This window comes from Ornithorhynchus anatinus, chromosome 16, assembly GCF_004115215.2.
Source record: "Ornithorhynchus anatinus isolate Pmale09 chromosome 16, mOrnAna1.pri.v4, whole genome shotgun sequence".
NCBI classification, from domain to species: Eukaryota; Metazoa; Chordata; class Mammalia; order Monotremata; family Ornithorhynchidae; genus Ornithorhynchus; species Ornithorhynchus anatinus.
In genome coordinates this window covers 6,073,415-6,094,913 of record NC_041743.1, presented here as the reverse complement: position 1 = coordinate 6,094,913, position 21,499 = coordinate 6,073,415, and the positions used below count along the sequence as shown (strand labels likewise).

At 44.2% G+C, this 21,499-nt stretch overlaps 1 protein-coding gene across 6 annotated transcripts in view; it reads left to right on the top strand.

The window, feature by feature from the left end:
• The window catches only part of SLC9C2 (solute carrier family 9 member C2 (putative)), a 44,103-nt gene that overhangs the window by 13,013 nt on the left and 9,591 nt on the right, over positions 1-21,499 (top strand). For 5 of the 6 annotated variants that reach the window (XM_029080173.2, XM_029080177.2, XM_029080175.2 and 2 more), the window contains exons 8-22: positions 609-708; positions 4,015-4,158; positions 6,052-6,220; positions 7,253-7,334; positions 8,902-9,068; positions 10,072-10,176; positions 11,485-11,582; positions 13,074-13,193; positions 15,066-15,261; positions 15,780-15,968; positions 16,894-17,043; positions 17,688-17,739; positions 18,516-18,664; positions 20,451-20,576; positions 21,152-21,250. In XM_029080173.2, coding sequence (XP_028936006.1) covers positions 609-708; positions 4,015-4,158; positions 6,052-6,220; positions 7,253-7,334; positions 8,902-9,068; positions 10,072-10,176; positions 11,485-11,582; positions 13,074-13,193; positions 15,066-15,261; positions 15,780-15,968; positions 16,894-17,043; positions 17,688-17,739; positions 18,516-18,664; positions 20,451-20,576; positions 21,152-21,250 — 1,946 coding nt within the window. The remainder of the gene's footprint in view (positions 1-608; positions 709-4,014; positions 4,159-6,051; positions 6,221-7,252; positions 7,335-8,901; positions 9,069-10,071; positions 10,177-11,484; positions 11,583-13,073; positions 13,194-15,065; positions 15,262-15,779; positions 15,969-16,893; positions 17,044-17,687; positions 17,740-18,515; positions 18,665-20,450; positions 20,577-21,151; positions 21,251-21,499) is intronic. The other variant, XM_029080176.2, reaches the window with a different exon arrangement.

The window sequence follows — 21,499 nt, the reverse complement described above, 5'->3', positions numbered from 1 at the left end:
TTTGCACTGGCAGGATTTTTTTCATGCGGGCCAAACATCCCTAGGCACAATATGTTTGCAGAGTGGGTTACTGTGTCAATACTGAGGTGGCAGCAAATACGACTCTCCCTTCGTAACTCAGGCAGCGACTGGGAGCTGGTTGGCCTGGGTGCCGCTTGAAGATCCCTTATTTTGATTTTTTTTTGTTGTTCTCTTGATTCATGTGTTAGTCCAAAGATTGATCTGAGTTTAGTAATAATTTTCTCCATTGACAGTTTTGGTTTCATTTGGGGAGACTGAATGGAACAGTTTTGAAAATGTTCATTTTTCTTCTGGCAGCATAGAAGGGGAAGCTGCTGCCCCCATTTTATCTTCTGTTCCTTTTATAGGGTGGAGTTGTGCCCCTTACTACCCCCAGGTCAATAGAGAACCATACTTACTGTAGCTAAGGTGGGGTTACCAGGTGCAGGTGAATTCTGGGACCAGAGCTCTCATCACTTTTCCCTTATTTGCTCTGTAGTTGGTAGGTCTATAACCAACCAGGCCCAAAGGTTAATTGTGTTCTTTTGGGTGAGTTTTGTGATCTCATTTTTTTGTTTTTGTTCTTTGTTTTTCTTCTCTTTCTGTAGCGGAATGGTTGGGCATGTCAGGAGTTGTTTCCATCATGACCCTGGGTCTGCTTTTAGATTCCATAAGCTTTAGACCAGGGATTGATGTCATTGTTATAAGGTGAGCATATAGTAATAGTAATTTGGGTGCTTCTTAAGTGCTCAGTAGGTGCCACGCACAGGACTAAGTGTTCTGGTAGAAACAAAGTCATCAAATCGAACGCAGTCCTTGTCCCACATTGGAACTCATAACCTAAGAGGTGGGGTGGGGCCGGGGTTGGTATCTTAACCTTTCTGGGTCTTGGTTTCCATGTCTGTAGAATGGAGTTAATTGAGGTGCTCAAGTACACAGCAAGCCAGTAGCAGAGATGAGATGAAACCCTGACCTCCTAATCCTCAATCCTATGCTCTTCTCTAGGTCACATCAAAAAAAATCAATCTATAAAATGAAAAATTACTACTATGATTTATGTATCTTACTAGTCAGTCAATCGTATTTATAGAATGTTTACTGTGTGCAGAGCATTGTACTAAGCACTTGGGAGAGTACTATATAACAGTAAACACACATTCCCCACTCAGAGTGAGTTTACTGATGTGCAGTGACAGTAAATGTGGAACTCATTTTGTATTGAGTTTAGCAAGGTTCCATGTGCAGGACTAAATCCATACTTTTGATCATGACAAGTGTGAAATTCACAGTGCACTAAGTATGGATCAGTGCATTAGGTAGAGTATAGGTGTGGTCTCTGACCATAGGACTTGAGTCCTCCTCCCTGGAAAAGTTTGCCATTGAACCAAGCTGCTTTTCTTGAAATTCAAAATGAACACAGGGATTCATCTGGAAAATGCCTTGGCCTTTTATTTTCTCCACAGTATATGTGCAAGGCACTCATCTAACCTGGAAGTCGTTTCAGTGAGGAAGACTCAGCCATTTTGGAAAGGCTGTGTTCTAAGCCAAGATTTTTCTCTAACTGATCTTAAAGCCCAGTTGGGTTTGGCTCTCTGCTCACCCGCCCGAGGCCTGGGCCTTCGAGTTCTGTGGGTCCCACAGGTTCTTCCTGAGCTCAGAGCAAGCATAGCTGATCAGAGGTGCACTTCCATAGTTGAAGTGGGAGAGGCCTCACCCTTCTCTCCTGATGTTGTCACTCCTGTGGAGGAGCAAACCAACTAATATTGGAGTTAAAAAGGATCCTCGACCACCAACTTGGGCTGGGAGTAGCCTGCAAAGGGGGCAATCGCTCGATGAGGGCGATCACTCGATAATCTTTGGGATAGGTTGGGCTGCATGGGCTACCTTGCCCTGCTCCTTGTCTGTTACATGGGGGGGACCTAAAAACGGAGCCACAGGAAAGCAGTTCCATTTTTGGTTTGTCTTTGGAGCTGGCCTGCAGGGGAGGGGGATGCCAAGCTTCAATGCAATTCAATAGTATTTATTGAGCGCTTACTATGTGCAGAGCACTGTACTAAGCACTTGGAATGAACAAGTCGGCAACAGATAGAGACAGTCCCTGCCGTTTGACGGGCTTACAGTCTAATCGGGGGAGACGGACAGATGAGAACAATGGCAATAGAGTCAAGGGGAAGAACATCTCGTAAAAACAATGGCAACTAAATAGAATCAAGGCAATGTACAATTCATTAACAAAATAAATAGGGTAATGGAAATATATACAGTTGAGTGGACGAGTACAGTGCTGAGGGGATGGGAAGGGAGAGGGGGAAGAGCAGAGGGAAAGGGGGAAAAGAGGGTTTAGCTGCGGAGAGGTGAAGGGGGGGTGGTAGAGGGAGTAGAGGGAGAAGAGGAGCTCAGTCTGGGAAGGCCTCTTGGAGGAGGTGGGTTTTAAGTAGGGTTTTGAAGAGGGGAAGAGAATCAGTTTGGCGGAGGTGAGGAGGGAGGGCGTTCCAGGACCGTGGGAGGACGTGGCCCGGGGGTCGACGGCGGCATAGGCAAGACCGAGGGACGGTGAGGAGGTGGGCGATGGAGGAGCGGAGCGTGCGGGGTGGGCGGTAGAAAGAGAGAAGGGAGGAGAGGTAGGAAGGGGCAAGGTGATGTAGAGCCTTGAAGCCTAGAGTGAGGAGTTTTTGTTTGGAGCGGAGGTTGATAGGCAACCACTGGAGTTGTTTAAGAAGGGGAGTGACATGCCCAGATCGTTTCTGCAGGAAGATGAGCCGGCCGCAGCGGAGTGAAGAATAGACCGGAGCGGGGCGAGAGAGGAGGAAGGGAGGTCAGAGAGAAGGCTGACACAGTAGTCTAGCTGGGATGTAACGAGAGCCCGTAGCGGTAAGGTAGCCGTTTGGGTGGAGAGGAAAGGGCGGATCTTGGCAATATTGTAAAGGTGAAACCGGCAGGTCTTGGTAACGGATAGGATGTGTGGGGTGAACGAGAGAGACGAGTCAAGGATGACACCGAGATTGCGGGCCTGAGAGACGGGAAGGATGGTCGTGCCATCCACGGTGATAGAGAAGTCTGGGAGAGGATCGGGTTTGGGAGGAAAGATGAGGAGCTCAATCTTGCTCATGTTGAGTTTTAGGTGGCGGGCCGACATCCAGGTGGAGACGTCCCGGAGGCAGGAGGAGATGCGAGCCTGAAGGGAGGGGGAGAGGACGGGGCGGAGATGTAGATCTGCGTGTCATCTACATAGAGATGGTAGTCAAAGCCGTGAGAGCGAATGAGTTTACCGAGGGAGTGAGTGTAAATGGAGAACAGAAGAGGGCCAAGAACTGACCCTTGAGGAACTCCAACAGTTAAAGGATGGGAGGGGGAGGAGGCGCCAGTGAAGGAGACCGAGAATGACTGGCCAGAGAGGTAAGAGGAGAACCGGGAGAGGACAGAGTCCGTGAAGCCAAGGTGAGATAAGGTATGGAGGAGGAGGGGATGGTCGACAGTGTCAAAGGCAGCAGAGAGGTCAAGGAGGATCAGAATGAAGTAGGAGCCATTGGATTTGGCAAGAAGGAGGTCATGGGTGACCTTAGAGAGAGCAGTCTCGGTAGAGTGGAGGGGACGGAAGCCAGATTGGAGGGTGTCTAGAAGAGAATGGGAGTTAAGGTAAGCTGGGGGCTTTACCTTGTTCCTGCAAGGCTCTAAGGCCTGGCTCAACCTTGTTCCAAGACTTGACTGAGGATTCTTCTCTAGGACTCTCTGGGCCCCTGCCAGGCTTTAGGGACTAGTTGGCACTCTCCCCGGGTGGGGCAGGGGGACGAGGGTATGGCAGAGCTCCCTGCCCTCTCCCCTCCTGAGTCTCACCCAACTTGGCACCTACGAAGTTGGGGAAGTAGTTTTGGATTTTCAGCTCCAGATCCTTTTGTGTGCAGGTAGAATAGTCTTCAGAGGAGGGGAAGGGCCCAAAATGGAGAATTTGGAAATTCCAAAGAGAAACTCAGAATCAGTAGTGTGTTTGTAAAGCATGATTACCTTTCTCCATAGGTTCTTGATACTTTTGACATTTTTGTGCCAAGCTTTTATCTGCTCTATTATTGGCATAATTCTCGGATGCGAAGATCTGAGCTATTTGAAATTTCATTCTGGATTTTTCACCATACTCACGTATTTTATCTTGAGCCTTGTAAGGTAAATCATCTGACTTGTATGCAGACTCATTTGTAAACTTTTGTTTCTCCAGTTTAAAGAGAAATCCCACAGTACCAAGAAAAAAAAAAGACTTATCGGGAAGGCTTATTATCTCTTATGACTGCAAGTTGTACACTCAATTAGTGCGGACAGGCAGAAAGTGTGAGAGCCAAGCAGGCATGGAAAACAAATGAGGGGAAGAACCTGTTAAAATGAGCCGATAGTCTTTTCTGCTAAAAATAGTCACTCGAAAGTTTGTGTTTAAGAGACCGATTCTACTACACTGCCTGGCCAATTAGCTTGACCTAAATACAGGCCTGCTTATTTGTTTAAGCAGAGCTAAGATCTCTGCCAAGGCTTTTTAAGTTGCTTGCTTCACAGTTCTCAACTGGTTTAATTTCTCAGCATTTACAGGAATTTGTAAACTTTCTCAACTGAAGAAAGCAAGCAACTCTCTGAGAACTATGGTTCTTCCAAGTAGACACCTTTAGCTTGCATAATTAAGGAGCCATCATCAGTTCTGCTGTTTTCAAAAGATGAACTAATGAAAAGCTCTTAGTCACGAAGGCTCAGGGTCTTCTACTGGTTGATGGAAAATGCATTCAGTCAGTTAGGAAGTAGTCTAGCCTAGTTGAGGGAGCTCTGTCCTGGAAGTAAGAAGATCTGGATTCTAATCCCATCTCTGCTACTTGCGTTCTGTGTGACCTTGGGCACATCACTTAACTTTTCAGTGCCTCAGTTTCCTCATCAGTAAAATGGGGATTCATTACCTGTTCTCCCTCCTACTTAGACTGTGAACCCCAGGTAGAATAGGGACTGTGTCCAACCTGATTATCCTGTGCTTACCCCAGCATTTAGTTCACTGCCTGGCACATAGTAAGTTTTTAACAAATGCCACAACAATTAATATTACCAATGTCAGCCACGTGCTACCATGGGATGTGTAGACTACTCGCAGAGAAGTTGAGCTTTGATTCTTTGACACACCAAGAAAAATTAGGTGCCTGTTTAATAATTTCTGTGCTAGATGCTTACTATGTGCCAAGCATTGTTCTAAACACTGGGGTAGGTACATGATAATCAAGTCATACCATTCTCTGTCCCTCATGAGGCTCCCAGTCTGAGGACTCTGTTTATTTTTTTATTAAGCCTTTTTCCTGCCTGTTTGGTCATGTCTGCTCTCTGAAGCCCAACTTCTTTATTGAGATTCAGAAAAATGATGGTTCTGGGACTCCAAAATAGTTACTGGGTACCAACATTGGAGAATCGTGGGCAAAATTGGGTCAATTCCGATCCATCGTGACTCTTATCCGAGTTTAGACTTGCCAGTTGGAATTTTGTTGTTCATTCCAACACCGTGATTGCAGTGTTTAAAGGTGATATATTCATCTCTTAATTGGCTCAGTTGCATAATTTTCCCGCCCCGATTTTTGAGGAGCAAATAATTATTTTCCATTCCGGACACACTCCAGCTGGGAAGAGAAGAGTCAGAATGCAATAACCTAGCTCGAGTCTCGGGGAGGAGGGTTTCTTTTCTGAAAAGACAAGCTGGGAGGGAGGGGAGAGGAAAAAAAGGGAAGGAAAGGTCAGTTCACTAAGTGCATATTTTAAGCACACGGGAAGAGTGCAGTGGAAATAAGAAACTTCAGTTTCAAGTGCCCTCTTACTTTTTCCTTCTCCCCTCCTTTCCTCTTTCCTTTTTCCTCCTGCCCTCCTAATTGCTTAGACTTATTTCAAAAATGTAACCCTGCTTAGTAGCCCCACCCCTGTTTTAACGTTACCCCCAAAATGGGCAATTATTTGAGTAAATTTAATGCGATGCCTTAATGATTGAATGGCCTCAGAAACAAGGTTTGATTTCTGCATGACTGTTTGTCTTTTCTCTTTGCACAGGGTATTGACCATTCTGCTAGTCAGTCCACTTCTGATGAACTCCGGCTTTGGATTTAACTGGAGATGGGGTTGCGTTATTGTTTGTTCAGGCATCAAAGGGTCACTCTGCTTAATCTCTGCTCCGGCTTTTAATGACATGATTATGCCCATGAAATCTCCACCACAAGCGGTAGAGATAACCAACAGGCTTTCACCGATTTTCTTTGTTGTTTTGTTCTCTTTCTCTCTCTTCTGCTCTTTCTTTCTCTCTGTCTCTGTCTCTGAAATTCATTAAATAAATACTATGTATTTATTGCACACAGTACTACACTGTACCAAGCCCTTGAAATGTAAGCTCCTTGTGGGCAGGGAACACATCTCTCTTATAGTGTACTCTCCCAAGCACTTAGTGTAATATTGATTTTTCTCTTTCTCTCTCCTCCCACTCTATTTTTTCTCCCTTTTCTAGCTCTGGCTCCCTCTTCCTTTCTCTTTTTCCCTTTCCCGTTCTTTAATGAGTCATAATAGAGTTTACCTGCATAATTTTTCTCCTGACTCCATAAAAACCTTCCCTTTCCTGAATAGTGAGGAGCCCAAAAGATAATTTATTCACAGTCTCAGATAAAAAGGTTCTAACAGCAGATTACTGGATGCTTTGGCTGCATTCTTCCAGTGGAAAGTTCCCTGCAGCAGAATTTTGGGATTTGCCTCTTTTGACAGAGGATTTATAATCATCCCCCTATTTTTGTGTGCTTACTGTTATGAAAGCTATGCCCTGAGTGCTTACTGCCATTCCACTCCCTTCAAAATGCCTTCTATAGGGGAATCCTCATTCTAAATTTTTTATAATTCAGAAAATTTCTGGTGAAAAATGCCCAAAGCAATTTATTTCTTTTAAGAGGAAGACTTAAGCTTTACAGTTCATGGTCACCTTTTGTTTAATTCATCTAAGACTCACAAAAACATCTACTCCAATTTGGAATTAGGGCACAGAAGACTTTATGTTTGTGACTGAACAGTGAGCCCCACATCATTCATTCAGTCATATTTATTGAGGACTGACTGCGTGCAGAGCACTGTACTAAGCGCTTGGTAGAGTACAATATAACAATAAACAGACACATTCCCTGCCCACAGTGAGCGTTCAGTCTCCACCACGGGACCCAATTTTTACAGTGTGTCAGTTTTTTGGTTTGCGCTAAACTTTGCTTTTGTGTATTAGTTTTTAGCCCACATAGTCGCTGCGACAATATTGACGATGGTGCTAAATTCGGAGCTGTCGATTAGGTCATCTGTAGTATTAGGTAAAGTATCTACCACAGTGCTTAGTGCTTGGCACATAGTAAGCACTTAACAAAATACCATAAAAAAAAAAAAGGAGTTGAACAACAGAAGGTAAGTTAGAGCAGGAGGTGAGTGCAGTAGCTGGGGTCACTGGATCTCTGGAGTTTCCCCAGTTGTTCTCACCAGCCGTGGGGCTTTTTTTTTTCACCGGCCCTACAGTGGGCAGCAGCGTAGGGGACCCCAGGGAGCCAGAGACTGCCGTCTGTGCTCACCTGCTGCTGTTTCTTGGCCTGCCCCGCTGCTGCCATTTGGGAACTTCAAAAGTGAAATTCCCAGGTTTCAGTCACACTGAAACTCTTCTGGGTGATGAAATCCTGTGCAGATGGGGTACAATGTTAGGAAGTCCTCATAAAGCTGAGTGGGTGGGCAGAAAAATGGCAAAAATGAGCTTCATTTTGAGCGTTCGTAGGGTTGGGCATCTAGGAGAAACACCGTCCAAATGACAGCAATACAAGACTGGTAGGGAAAGGAATCAGGAAAATAGTATTGATTGAGAACCTATTTTGTGCAGAGCTCTGTACTAAACACTTGGGAGACTACAAAAGATATAGACGATATCACAGAAGCTTAGGGTCATTGTTCCAAAAGGGCCACCATAAACTAGACCTTTTTTCTAGACAGGAATTTTCAACCTTAGGATTCTAAGAGAAAAACATGGGTCATGAACCATGGTGCCCAAGTCTCTCTATAGTGTGTTGTGAAAAGCCCTGTTGTGTGCTGTGAAAGGAAAGACCAGAGTGTACAAATCGTAATCCCTTTTTATGATGAGATTCCCAAGGGGAGAACACAGAGTCAAGCCTGGGATGGAGTAGATTGGCTGCCAGTGGAGATGTGATATAGCAGTGGGCAGCTGCTGGGTCTTACCGTTTGAGTACTCAGGTGAACAAGGTATTTAACAGGAGTGGGCATCTGGGAAATGCACACCACGCAGCCCCTGGCCTGTAACTAATTTGGTTAGATAGAAGGTGTAGACCACCTGAGAAGCAGCGGGGCCTGGTGGATAGAGCCTGGGCCTGGGAGTCAAAAGGACCCGGGTTCTAATTCCTGTGCTGCCACTTGTCTGCTTTGTGACCTTGGGCAAGTCTTCTATGTGCCTCAGTTTGCTCATTTGCAAAATGGAGATTCAGTATCTGTTCTCCCTCCTACTTACAATGGGAACCCCACGCGGGGCCTGATGATCTTGTATTTACCCTAGTGCTTGCTACAGTGCTGGACACATAGTAACAAATACCACAATTATTATTATTATTAATAATAATAATTATAAAGTGGCTCAAGTTTCTCCTTGTTTTGCTAAGTGGTGATAGGGTGTGTGATTGCTCGTCAAGATTTCAATAGTCTGTGTTTTTGCTAATTTACAAAGATGATAACACGAAGCTTGGTTAATTCTGGTTGGGAAATCTGCTAAAGAAGTCTATTTTGGGGTCTGAATTTGGGTAATGAACCAATTGTGTTTGAATTGGTCAGATATTTGCCCAATCCTCACCTTTATTTTTGACAACATATTTAATATTACTCTTTTGGCAGGACTGTGTGTTGTGTCCATCCCAAGGCAAATGGCAGTGCACAATGCCATTCGACACATAGGGGAGATGGTGGACAATACGATTGCTTTATCCAAAACGGAAAAAATTTTAACAAATGTTATTTGGACCAAGGTAGAAGAAATCACAAAAATTGAATACCCTGTGCAAGTGAGACATTTGATTCTATTGCCGTGTATTGCAAAGATAATCCTGCATGTTTTTCCCTTTGTCTTTTTCTTCTCCCCCTACTTACATCAGCCTCATGAGGAGACTTTAGAAAGCTGAGGATTTCACTGTTAGAGTTACAATACCTGAATGAAAATAAGTTTCTTTTTTAGGCGTCACTCTAATGAAGAGGTTTTTGTTTTTTGTTTTGCCTCTGATCCAGCAATATTGCGACACGTCCTCTTAGGCAAATGAAACTTGGGGATATGCAAATATTCTCTAAATTCCCTGGGTGGGTGTGGGTTTGTGGCTAGCCTGGTAGCCATTTCTTTGCTAGTGAAACAGCGTGGCGCAGTGGAAAGAGCACGGGCTTTGGAGTCAGGGCTCATGAGTTCGAATCCCAGCTCTGCCACTTGTCAGCTGTGTGACTGTGGGCAAGTCACTTCACTTCTCTGTGCCTCAGTTCCCTCATCTGTAAAATGGGGATTAAGACTGTGAGCCCCACGTGGGACAACCTGATTCCCCTGTGTTTACCCCAGCGCTTTGAACAGTGCTCTGCACATAGTAAGCGCTTAACAAATACCAACATTATTATTATTATTAGTGGATTTTCCACTGGGCGGATTCTGAGTTCTCAGAAGACTTCTCAAAAGATAGGAAAACTTGCAGGGTGGCAGGGAAATGACATGGTAGAAATGTTCAGGTCTTCTGGACAGGACCCCTCACAAACTCCTGTTTTCCCACAAATGGAATCCACATTTTCCAGGTGTAGGTTTTTCCCAGTGAAAATATATTTTCGGCAGAAATAATATTTGGCTGATTAGACCTCATTTTGCAAAATAACCATTTTTTGTTGTGGAAAAAATAGTGCAGCTGTGTAAACTCAATTTCAGGAACTTTAATTTTGTCAATTGAGATTTCTGTTAAATGATTGGCAAATTGCTATGGTCTTTTTCCTGCAGTATATTTTAGTCATTTCCATTTTTCTCTGTGTATTTTAATGTAGTATATGGCAGCTCAGATAAAGCAGAATCTTGGGGAGGAAGACATGTCCAACATAGAAGAAGATTTATTGGAGGAAGCCAGAATGCATGTATCTATAATACAGATGGTTAGTATTGCTCATAGTACTCCACTTTATTATTTGTCCTTTGAATGTTTAATTTCACAATCCTTGAACAGCCTTTTACATATTTTGCTCCAGTTGCTCTTGCAAGCCTGAGCTTGCATACGTTTTGTTCCATTTCAAATTTTGCTTCTCATTAAAGCGTTTCAATTTCCTAGTAAGTGATGAACTCTAGATGGGTCCCATGATAAATCTCAAATTCGGTAATTAAAGAGGCAAAGCCGGCCCAGGTTTCATTTTCAAAGCAATAATTGTTAATCCAGTGATAGGATGGCCTTTACCTTTACATCAAGTGGAGGATGGGCATTTAATTTTTAATTGAATCAATAGTGCTCAGTAGAACGTAGAACCCTTTCTCTACCATGTCTGGTAAGTGAAGTCTGCTGACGGCATGTTCCAGCAGGATGTAGAATGACTGTTCCCCCTTTACCACTAGTTCAGAAGAGGGATGCTCACAGACTCAAACTACGAAGTGGGGTGGGTTTGGGGGAGCATGGGCAGAAGGAGATTACTCCTCAAGATGCTATAGTAAAGGAAGAAATTCTTCTCTACCTCCACTCAGAGTTAGTCTTTGTTGGCATGGGACTTGGGACAAATCAGTAATTGGTATTTATTGAGCACTTCCTGTGTACTAAGCACTTGGGTGAGCAGAAGCAGGTCAACTTCATTCACTGTCCTAGACAATGAGGAAGGAGCTGCTGACTGAAGTCAGGGACAGGTTCAATCGATGGTGTTTATTGAGTACTTACCATGTGCAGAACACTATGCTAAGCGCTTGGGAAGGTACAGTACAATCGAGTCGCTAGACAGCACGGAGCTTACAGGCTAATTATAGTGTCAGGGACAGAACAAACATGGTGGAGTGGTCCCGGCATCTGCAGTCATCCTGGGGCTTCTCCACTGGGCTCTCCACCTCCTAATCCATCAATAATATCTTTTGAGCCTGGCACTGCACTTGGGACAGTACAGTAGAATTAAATTAAAATATTAGTTCCATTTCTGAAGAACCCTGCTTTTTGAAAAATTCATATCTTGGTACCCACTCCCTGAGCGGTGCCGTGAACCTCCATGCAACTGCTTACTCTGACATTGCATCATGCCCTAGCCCGACTGATGCGTATAGTTGGAGGAACATTCTCTAATTCCCGAAAGGGATTCTCTCCACAACAGAAGTGAAAACACTCCTTAAGAGTGTTAAGGACTCTACTTTATGTACTGGACTTGGTCAAATTCGGCTCCCTTCCACATAAGTTTGGCATCCTTTGTAAGTGGCATTTCAATTGCTCTTTTTAGAGCAGCTTTGAGAAACAGTGTAAAGATGGAAACCTGAATGAAGAAGCAGCCCGGATACTGATTGGCGCATCCAAAAGCTACAGTGCCACCAAAGGAAAGTAAGTGCTGCTTGCTTACTTATATATCAAATGGAAACTCTCCAGGGGGTGGTCAGTCAGTGGGAGTTATTTAGCGCTTACAGGGTACAGAGCACTATACTAAGTACTTGGGAGAGTACAATATAACAGAGTTGGTAGACACATTCCCTGCCCACAGAGAGCTTGCGGTCTAGAAATGTCCAAAATGTTCTGACTACAGATGTACAAGTGGGCTGACACAGCTGTCATCCTCCTTCCTTTGGGTCTTTACATCTGCCTGCTTAAGCTAATGTGACCAAAGTGTGGCTCTCTGGTTAAGACTGTAAGCTCACTGTGGGCAGAGAATGTGTCACTGTTTACTGTCATATTGTACTCTCCCGAGAGCTTCGTACAGTGCTCTGCTCACAGTAATCGCTCAGTAAATACGATTGAATGAGTGAATGAAAGTGCTGCACCATGTGGAGGGCCATTTACCTTTCAGACCATTCCTTCATTTTTCTCCCACTTCCCTCAAATCCAGTGATCATTTGAGTCTGGGGCTCTTGTAATTTAAACTGGGACCCTTTGAACTTACCAAGCTTTATGACTTAAAGCAGAGGGATCATAGGCCTGAGTGGTTTGTTTGAAGGAAGGCTTGAGCTGGTTTTTCCCTGACTTCCCTGGAGGGAAAAGGGTCAGGGAGACCTGTCTGATTCCGGGCTATCTTTTGCTGCTGGGCAGTGCGATGCCTGTGTGTTCTCCATTTCCCAGCAGTCTCTGTTACTGTCATACAGTCGTAAAACCACCTAGAGAAGCAGCATGGCCTAGTGGAAAGAGCGTGGAAAGCGCACAGATTCTAATCCCAGCTCTCAGCAGTTCACTCAATTTCTCTGTGCCTCGGTTTCGTCAACTGTAAAATGGAGATTAAATACTTTTTCTCCCGCGTACTTACATTATGAGCCCCATGTGGGACAGGGACTGGGTCCAATCTGATTAACTGGTAACTATGCCAGCACTGTACTCAGAATCAACAGGTTGGGCACCCCTGCACAGTTGTTGCCATTGTCCCATCCTTGAGGGGAAGCCCGATTGCACAGAAAGCTCTAAATTTGTCAGAGTTGATGGTCAAGAGCCATTGGGTGGATAATTGAATTAGGCGGAGGTGTGTGTCTCTGGATTTTTCTCTTACCGCCAATGAAATAAACTCCTCTAAACTGCCTAGAACTTTCCCATCAGTTCTCAGGGTTCACCTGGGCACCTGCCAAAAATGGCACGGCACCAACATTCAGTAGCTCAAAAAATTGTAGTGGGAGCATTAGAGTATGCATTTCTAATTGTAATTAGAAGTTTCTATTGCTTCCAGTCTGACTTTATGCCTAGCCTAATGTTTTTTTCAGGTAGGACTGTGCCATTGGGTCTTCGATTTTAGAAATGACTAGTTTAGAGCCTATTTAGTAAATTCATTTGATACTTAATGCAACTTTTTATCAGGAACAGTGCTGACTTTATTTTAATCTATTACTTTTTTAAAAGATTCATGAGCATTCATGATGTTTCAACGTATGTGAAAACTAAAAGCGTACTTATGAGAGTAAAAAACCTGCTATTATATCTGGTGTACAGTAACGAAAGGGAAAAATTCACCCCACCCAAGTAAGTTCTCTGTTCCTAAATGTCAGTTTACTCAAAATTGGTAAATTTTGATAGGTCAGCAGGATAAAGTCCAATTTCACAAATTCACAATTAATTCTCAAGGTTCTACCCCTCCTCTTTTTGCTTTTCTGGTCTATAGTCAATCAATGGTATTTATTGGGCATTCACTGTATGCAGAGCACTGTACTAAGTACTTGGAAGAGTACAGTACAGCAGAGTTGGTAGACATGTTCCCTGCCCACAGGAAGCTTACAGTCTAGGGGATGAATTTGGGCACTTCCTCAGGCAGACTGGGTGAAGGAAGAAAAGACTAAGTTGGAGGAGACGGTCTCTAGATTGTAAACTTGTTTTGGGCAAGGATTGAGTCTGTTATATTGTACTCTCCCAACCACTTAGTTCAGTGCTCTATATACAGAAAGTGCTCAGTAAATATGATTGATTGAGGATCCTGATAGTTGTGATAGTGTTTATTAAGTGCTTTAACTGTGGGCAGAGCACTCGGGTTAAAAAGCCTGATGTTTTCAGTGCACTGCAACCTGAAAAATGCTGAAAACTGTGGGTTGGTTGGTTTATACTATAGCTTTAACCCAGCTGTTGGGTCCAAGCCCAATCTCCGACTGCTTGCAGGGTTCATCTAGGCTGCGGTAGAACTCGGCGATTATGAATCTGGGCCACTCCTTCCCAATTCAGGAACCTCAAAGTCAGTGGGAGCCATGGATTTGACTATTTGGAGACCCTAGCAGTTGCCATGAGCATGTTCAATAGCCAGGGGCTGGCTCTGATCTCAAGGCGGAAGTTTCTGCTCTGTACTGGAATGTGGAATAATGATAAATAATAATAAGGGTGGTCTTTGTTAAGCACTTTAAATATCACACATGTTTCTGAGTGCTGGTAGGTATTCAAGTTAATCAAGTCCCACAAGGGATTCACAGCCTTAAATAGGAGGGAGACCAGGTAGTGAATCCCCATTTTACAGATGAGGAAACTGAAGCAAAGAGAAATGAAGTGACTTGACTTGGCCCAGATGGCAAAGCCAGTGGCCACACCTCCCTTCAGTACAACATTGCTGTAGGGTCAGGCTCCAAGGAGTTCAGGGGGCCAGAATCACTCCCAGCATGGTCTAGTGGGAAGGGCCTGGGAGGACAGAGTACCTGGGATTCTACTTGCTGCCACTTGCCTACTGAGTAACCTCAGCTAAGTCACTTAACTTCTCTGTGCCTCAGTTTTGTCATCTGTAAAATGGGGATGAAATGCCCACCCTCCCTCCCCATCATTATTGGCTTGGCTTTCCATTTATGCTTCAAGCTGTGTGGCAGCATTCTGAAAAGTACTGGTGAGAGAAAAGCATCTGTGGGGGAAGAGGAGGAGGAAGTTTAGGAGGAAGGGTTAGGATGGACTGAAATGGAGGCTTTCCCCCACATCCAGACTTCTGTTACCAGTGAGGCTGAAGGATGATTATAAATGAGAGAAACGGTTACTTCTTTCTAGTGGCCTTTAGCCCCATCCCTCCTGATTCCTTTTCTCTCACTAACTCTGCATGCACTCTCCGCTTAAGGGGCCCTTATTTTAAGCCCAGTGATGGGAAGGGTCCGGTATCTGCTGGTAAAGTGTCAATTCCTCCATTCTTCTTTCCTCTTGCCCTCAGCCTACCACTCTCTCCCTAAATTCAAAATCAAAAAAGCATCCGCCTCAATCATAATTAAAACTCTCCTACTGGTAGTATTATTTAGTGAATTATCTGCTAATTATCTACTACCAGCATGCTGAAACTTTTATATTTTAGACCTCTCACTTGTTTTCTGGGTGTTTTTTATTGTCACACCATAAAAATACCTTGATATTCTAATTAATCTTCTATTTGTTTCCTCCTAGGAGCAAATTTGCCTTTTTAGCATATCATATTGTATTTTCAGATGAATTTGAATATGCAGGACACATTCTATCGCTTCTGTATGTTTATCCCATGATGATGCACTTATTACCAGTTGTGAGAGCTATCAATGTGATTGGCCTGATAATAGTAAATTACTATTTTGTTCTGTTGTATATCACGGAGGCAGTGTTGAAGGTACTGGAGATCATTTTGTTTGGGGCAAAAACCACATTTTTGGTTTCTTTTTAAAAACAAAAATCAGCCCACCTGGTGACAGAAGCCCTCTTTCTCCCTAAAAGGTGTCTTTCAGTCCCTGAACCCACTGGCCCTCAAGGGGCCTAGGTGGTGATGGTGGTGGTGGTTGGGGGAGGCAGGGTCAAGGGAGTGATCAGAAAAGAAGAATCATCACTGTGATCCGGGATGTGTCTGTTTATTGCTGTATTGTGCTTAGTACAGTGCTCTGCACACAGTAAGTGCTCAGTAAATATGATTGAATGAATCATCATGCACAGGGTTCCAGTCTTGGTGAAAGTGAACAGTGACTGTGAGAGCCCACTTCTGAGCCTGGATGGGAGGAGGGGAGAGGTAGGACTGGAGTATTGGAAAATTGGATATTGTATTCTAGACTCTCCTTAGGGATGCACATATATTTTTTTTAATACAGGTAGAGAATGTAATGAAATGATCCCTTTTCTATTTCTTTTACTTCTCAGATAGCAGTTATGAAAAGGAAATATTTCAGTTACAGTTGGAACCAGATGGAACTTTTCATCATAGTGCATGGACTCGTGGATATCTTTTTTGTACATTTTGTCACATTAATAGGTGAAGATCCAGTGATAGTTCAGATTACAACAGTTTTGGAGTACTTTAGATTTTTTAGGTTTCTGCGTATTTTTAAGGTAAGGATTCAAATTGTTAAATGGCTCTTAAGGTATGAAATGCTTTCTCCATTAGAGCATGAGCTCCCTGTGAGCAGTGAACATTGCCTGGGACTTCTGTTATAATTCCCAAGGGCTTATTAGAGTGATTGGCACTTAATAAATGCCATTGCTGCTACCACCAATAATAAAATTTAAGCTCTCTCTATGTGTCAAGCACTAACCTAAGCACTTGGGGAGATACAGGTTAATCAAGTCAGACACAGTTCTTATCCCATGTGAGGCTCACAGTCTAAGTAGGAGGGAGAACAGGTATTGGATCCCCGTTTTACTGATGAGGAAGCTGAGGCACAGAGAAGTTAAGCAACTGAAAACTGGTCAGAGGTACATCCTGGCAAGCCTTTGCCCCTCGCACCCCAATTCCACAATGTTTCTTTAAACAGTTAGCTTCCCCTACTTGCAGTTTATTTTAATGCCTGCCTCCTTCACTGAATTGTATGGTCCTTGAGGGCAAGGATCTTGTCTTACTCTTTTGTACTCACCCAAGTGCTTAGTATACCGATCTGCACATAGTAGGGGCTCATTAATACTGTCAATTGATTCATTTTCCCTTTTTTATGGTATTAAAGTGCTTACTATGTGCCAGGCACTGCACTAAGCACTGAGAAAGATACAAGATAATCAGGTTGGACACACAGTCCATGCCTCTCTTGCGGCTCACCATCTTAATCCCCATTTTGCAGATGAGGCAACTGAGGTACAGAGAAGCGAAGTGACTTGCCCAAGGTCACACAGCAGACGAGTGGCCGAGTTAGGATTAGCACCCAGGTCGTTCTGACTCCCAGACTCATGCTCTACCCTCTGGGCTGTGCTACGTCCTTTTCCTTGGATAGAAAGAAGAGAAGGATGTTCAGAGTTCACTGTTTGATTTCCTTCTCTGTTTCAGATGATACTCCCCACGCTGATAGAGCTAATAGAAGCTCAAATCAAAAAGCGGCTCAGCTTGATGTACAGTCTCACAAAGGGCTATATCAGAAGTCAAGAAGATATTAAGCGTTTAATTAGACAAATTGCTGGTCAAGAGCCCGTTTCTCAGGTGAAGAGAACATGCATTTATAGAGAAAGGGGCAGTCAGAATCCTCATTTCTGGCAAGACTGTCCCCTCGGCAGAATTCCTTCTTCCCTCCCCACTTTAACCCAATTGAAAACATCTAATCGGGTGTAATGAGTTGTGTTACAGAATGAGAAGGGGCAGTGGTATCATGACTGATGCAAATGATTTATTGAGTGCACTATAAGGTGCCAAGCACTGAACGAAAGTATGGGGGTTAAATAAAATCCCTGTCATCAAAGGGTTCACAATCTAAAATGGCAGGGGAACATTTGCACTTAGAAAAGATTCTGCTCAAAAACCAGTTAAGTCCAAGCCCTCATTCCCTATGGCAAGGTACCTTTAGTGTCGGAGAGAATCTGAACGCTTGCATTGTTCTGTCTGCATCTGTGGGCTGGGCGGGTCACCTTCTTGGAGGTGGGTAAAATGGAATACTTTTTGTAATAGATTAATGTCATTATTATTATTGCTACTACTATTATTTCCAAAGTTATTAACTAATGCTTCCTCTGACTCCCCCTACCTCAAGACTAGTCAATTCTAATGTGAATTTTTGGTTGAGAGAATCGACCTTCAGGAGGTGTTTAGTTCTTTATCTAATGTACTATGTTGTTCTCAATTCCTTTCAGAAATTATATGAAATTTTGGAAAAGAACAAAGAGGAAGCAATCAAAGAACTAGGTAAGTGGAAGCCGGAGGACATTTTAGGTAACAGCCAAGCTGTCACCTTGTTTTCTGGGGCTTTAACCAAGGGGTGGAAGGTAATTAAGAGGGACAAATAAGGACAAGTGCACAGCCATCAGTCTGGAGTGGCTTAGATAGTTTGTCATTCTTCGATGTCTTCCTGGCACAGGTGAATCTATCCCTGGCTATTGTCCAGAACTGAACTGGACAGGCACAGTGTTTTCCCCTGAGTAGGGCCTTGCCTGGCTCATTATCTTTGCCTCAATCACAATGATTTCCTGCTGAGCAGCACCAGATTGTGTTGGGTAATGAGCATCTCCCCAGCCTTCTTGCCTCACCTGTTACCCCTTCCCTCACAGTACAAGGGTAGGCAAAGCCAGGGCAAGGTACCACTGTCTTTGGACACAGTTGCCAAGTGGTCATTTCGAAAGGTTATCTTTTCGCTCGAGTCACTAGACAGCGTGGCCTGTTGTAGAGAGCACAGGCCTGGGAGTCAGAAGGACCTGGATTCTAATCCTGGTTCTGCTACTTGTCTGCTCTGTGACCTTGCCAAGTCACTTTGCTTCTCTGTGCCTCAGTTACCTCATCTGGAAAATGGGGATTAAGACTGTGAGCCCCATGTAGGACAAGGACTCTGTTCAACCCGATTTGCTTGTATCCATCCCAGTGCTTAATACAGTACCTGGCATATAGAAAGCGCTTAACATATACCACCATTTTTATTCTGGAGGAATCCTTTAGGGTCACACCTGAATTCTTTTTGTTGACTTCAGGTCTGATAGAACACGAGTGTCGTGATGTCGTCATTGCTCTGAAAACCAAGCAGGCTATCCGCAGCGTGCTCGGTAAAGCTTTGAAAAATCTAAGATTCCTCCGGTCAAGAGGCATTATTGATAAAATAGAAGGAACCAAGATGAACAAGGTAATCGAATATTTTCTCTTTGTGCCTGTGAATAGCCTGTGCCTGGTCTGCTTCCATAGACCAGGAAGCAAATCTTTCGATGTGAGTGAAAGAAGCAGTGTTTTCTGCTGCTGGGGTGGGGCTTCCAGGAGGCAGGGCCATTGATCTAAGCTATCAGGGAGAAAAAGACAGGAAAAGGTGAGATGCCTCTGAGGGAGAGAAGCAGACACTCAGAAAGAGGGGGTTCAAATTTCTCTCATCCACCTACTTCCTTCATTCAGTCGTATTTATTGAGTGCTTACTGTGTGCAGAGCACTGTACTAAGTGCTTGGGAAAGTACAATACAACAAGAAACATGACATTCCCTGCCCACAGTGAGCTCACAGTCTAGAGGTGGGGAGACAGACCAGCTCTGCCACCTGCCAACTCTATGACCTTGGGCAAGTCACTTAACTTCTCTGTATCTCCATTTCCTCATTGTAATGGGAATTTAATACCAGTGCTCCCTCTTTAGACTGTGAGCCCCATATGGGACAGGGACCGTGTCCAACCTGATTAAGTCGAATCTACTCCAAAGCTTGGCACACAGTAAAGGCTTAATTAATAGCACTATTCTACGCCAACACATACACTTACAGCAATATTTACTGTCCAAGACAGATGTATTCAGTGCAGAGAGGGGAGGCAGCAGCTGTCTCAGCCCTGGCTCCCTGGAGTTTTTAGTACGATTGCCCAGTGCAGCACCTGTAGCCGCAGGCAGAAATGGAAACCGTGGGGCAGCAACAGCAGCTGATGCTACTTTGGCTGTGGCTTCCCTGTTTACCTGCTCCCACTGGGGTTCTCTGCCATGCTGGGTCAGTCCTTCTGGTAGAAAGAAGGATGTCAGGACCTTCTTCTTTTTTTTTAATAGTATTTGTTAAGGCTTACTATGTGCCAGGCACTGGACTAAGTGCTGGGGAAGATGCAAGATAATCAGATTGCTCACAGTCTATGTTCCACATGGGGCTCACAGTCTTAATCCTCATTTTACAGATGAGGTTACTGAGGCATAGAGAAGTTAAGTGACTTGCCCAAGGTTACACGGGAGGCCAGTGGCAGAGCTGCCATCAGAACCAGGTCCAGTTAGAACGTTCTGTTGGATGCCTTTTATGTGGCAGGCCTGGAGTTGGGTGGTCAGTGATGCTCCTACCTGCTGTGGAATAGCTGATCGACCAATGCCATTTATTGAGCACCTATTGAGGTCAGAGCCAGGTACTAAAATCTGGGGAGGTGGGGAGAAACAGAACCAAAACATGTTTCCTGCTTTCTAAAAGATTATACAGGTGCTATCAGGTACTGTAGTTTACAATGTTAGTAGTTCAGGAATTTGGGAGAGGAATGATCAGTGAGGTTTATCGATACCCCAAATCATCTGACATCTGCTACACTACCAAATGATTATGTTTTTAAGGAGTAATAAATAACCCAGACTAGGGTTTATCCTGGGATTATTCTGAATGAAGGTGATGTATCTGTTGATGAGAAATGGGTGGTAGGGGATGGAAAAAGTATGAGCTTTGGGGTTTGAGGTTTGGGGGAGTGAATCCAAAGGAAAATATGCCACAGAATAGATCAGAGCGAAGGCAAAATGTGCCTCACTCCTGCCCACCTTGTCACTTGTTGCAGGGGCGAGAGTGTGCCGAGGCGCCCAGCAGCCCATTGGCACCAGATAGGATTCATTTTCCCAGGATCCCAGGCCTTAAGTGTCACTCCTCCTCCGTCCTGGTCTGGAGGCTCCATCATCATGTGTCATCTTCTTGTGTTTCAGATATTTCTTTCCAAAATAAAAGAGCTTAATCACTTTCCTACAGTAATTCCTCCCCCGACTCCTGAGAAATTTCTACACCATATTGTTTGGCTAGAGGATAAAGATGTCCTCATTGAGTTCTTTAAGGTAAAGCCCCTTATTTCTCCAATGGGCTCAGGTCCTGGGCATCATTTCCAGCATTCCCAGCAGGCACTCAACGGGAGGGCAGCCCAGAGCAAAGTGAGGTTTGGCTGCTCCGAGTGATGAGGGCAGATGATCCGGGCGATTCCGATCAAAAGGACTTTTCCTCACGGTGACCCCTTGGGTGGCTTGTCCCTGGGATCTCGCTTGTTGGTTGGCCAGACCCTCAGTGGCTCTTTTACTCTAGACTGTAAACTCACTGTGGGAAGGGAATATGTTCATTTATTGTTATATTGTACTCTCCCAAGTGCTTAGTACAGTGCTCTGCACAGAGTAAGTGCTCAAGAAATATGATTGAATGAATGAATGAATGAACATGCCCCCTGTCCCAGACTGAGTACCCCTTTAGCACCCCCTTTTCCTCAGCTCTCCCTCCCCTCTGCGTTGCCCCTACTCGATCTCTTTGCTCTACCGTCTTTCCCTGACCCACAGCACTTATGTACATATGTAAATATAATTCTATGTATTCATATTGATGCCTGTTTACTCGTGTTTACTGTTTACTTTTCTGTGTTTAATAGGAAAAAGCCCACCTGGCCTGTTTTGACTATGGGGCAGTCATCTGTAAAGAAGGTGAAATGCCTCAAGGAATCTACCTGATTATTTCGGGAATGGCAAGCGTAAGGGCCTGTTGGTGTAAACTCTGGGGCGAGGGAGGGCAATGAAAAGAAGGCTCCCAGTATAATGTGGTTCTTAGTGAATGGGGCCTAAGCTGGAGGCTTTTAAATAACTTCTTCTAAATTCAGGTTGGCTAAAATGTTGCTTTTCCAAATTGATTTCATCACTGACACTCCTGGACTATTTATCTTCCATTTGAAGTCACCTGATGCCATGTTCTTGCCATTGTTCTTTATTGCCATTGTTCTTGT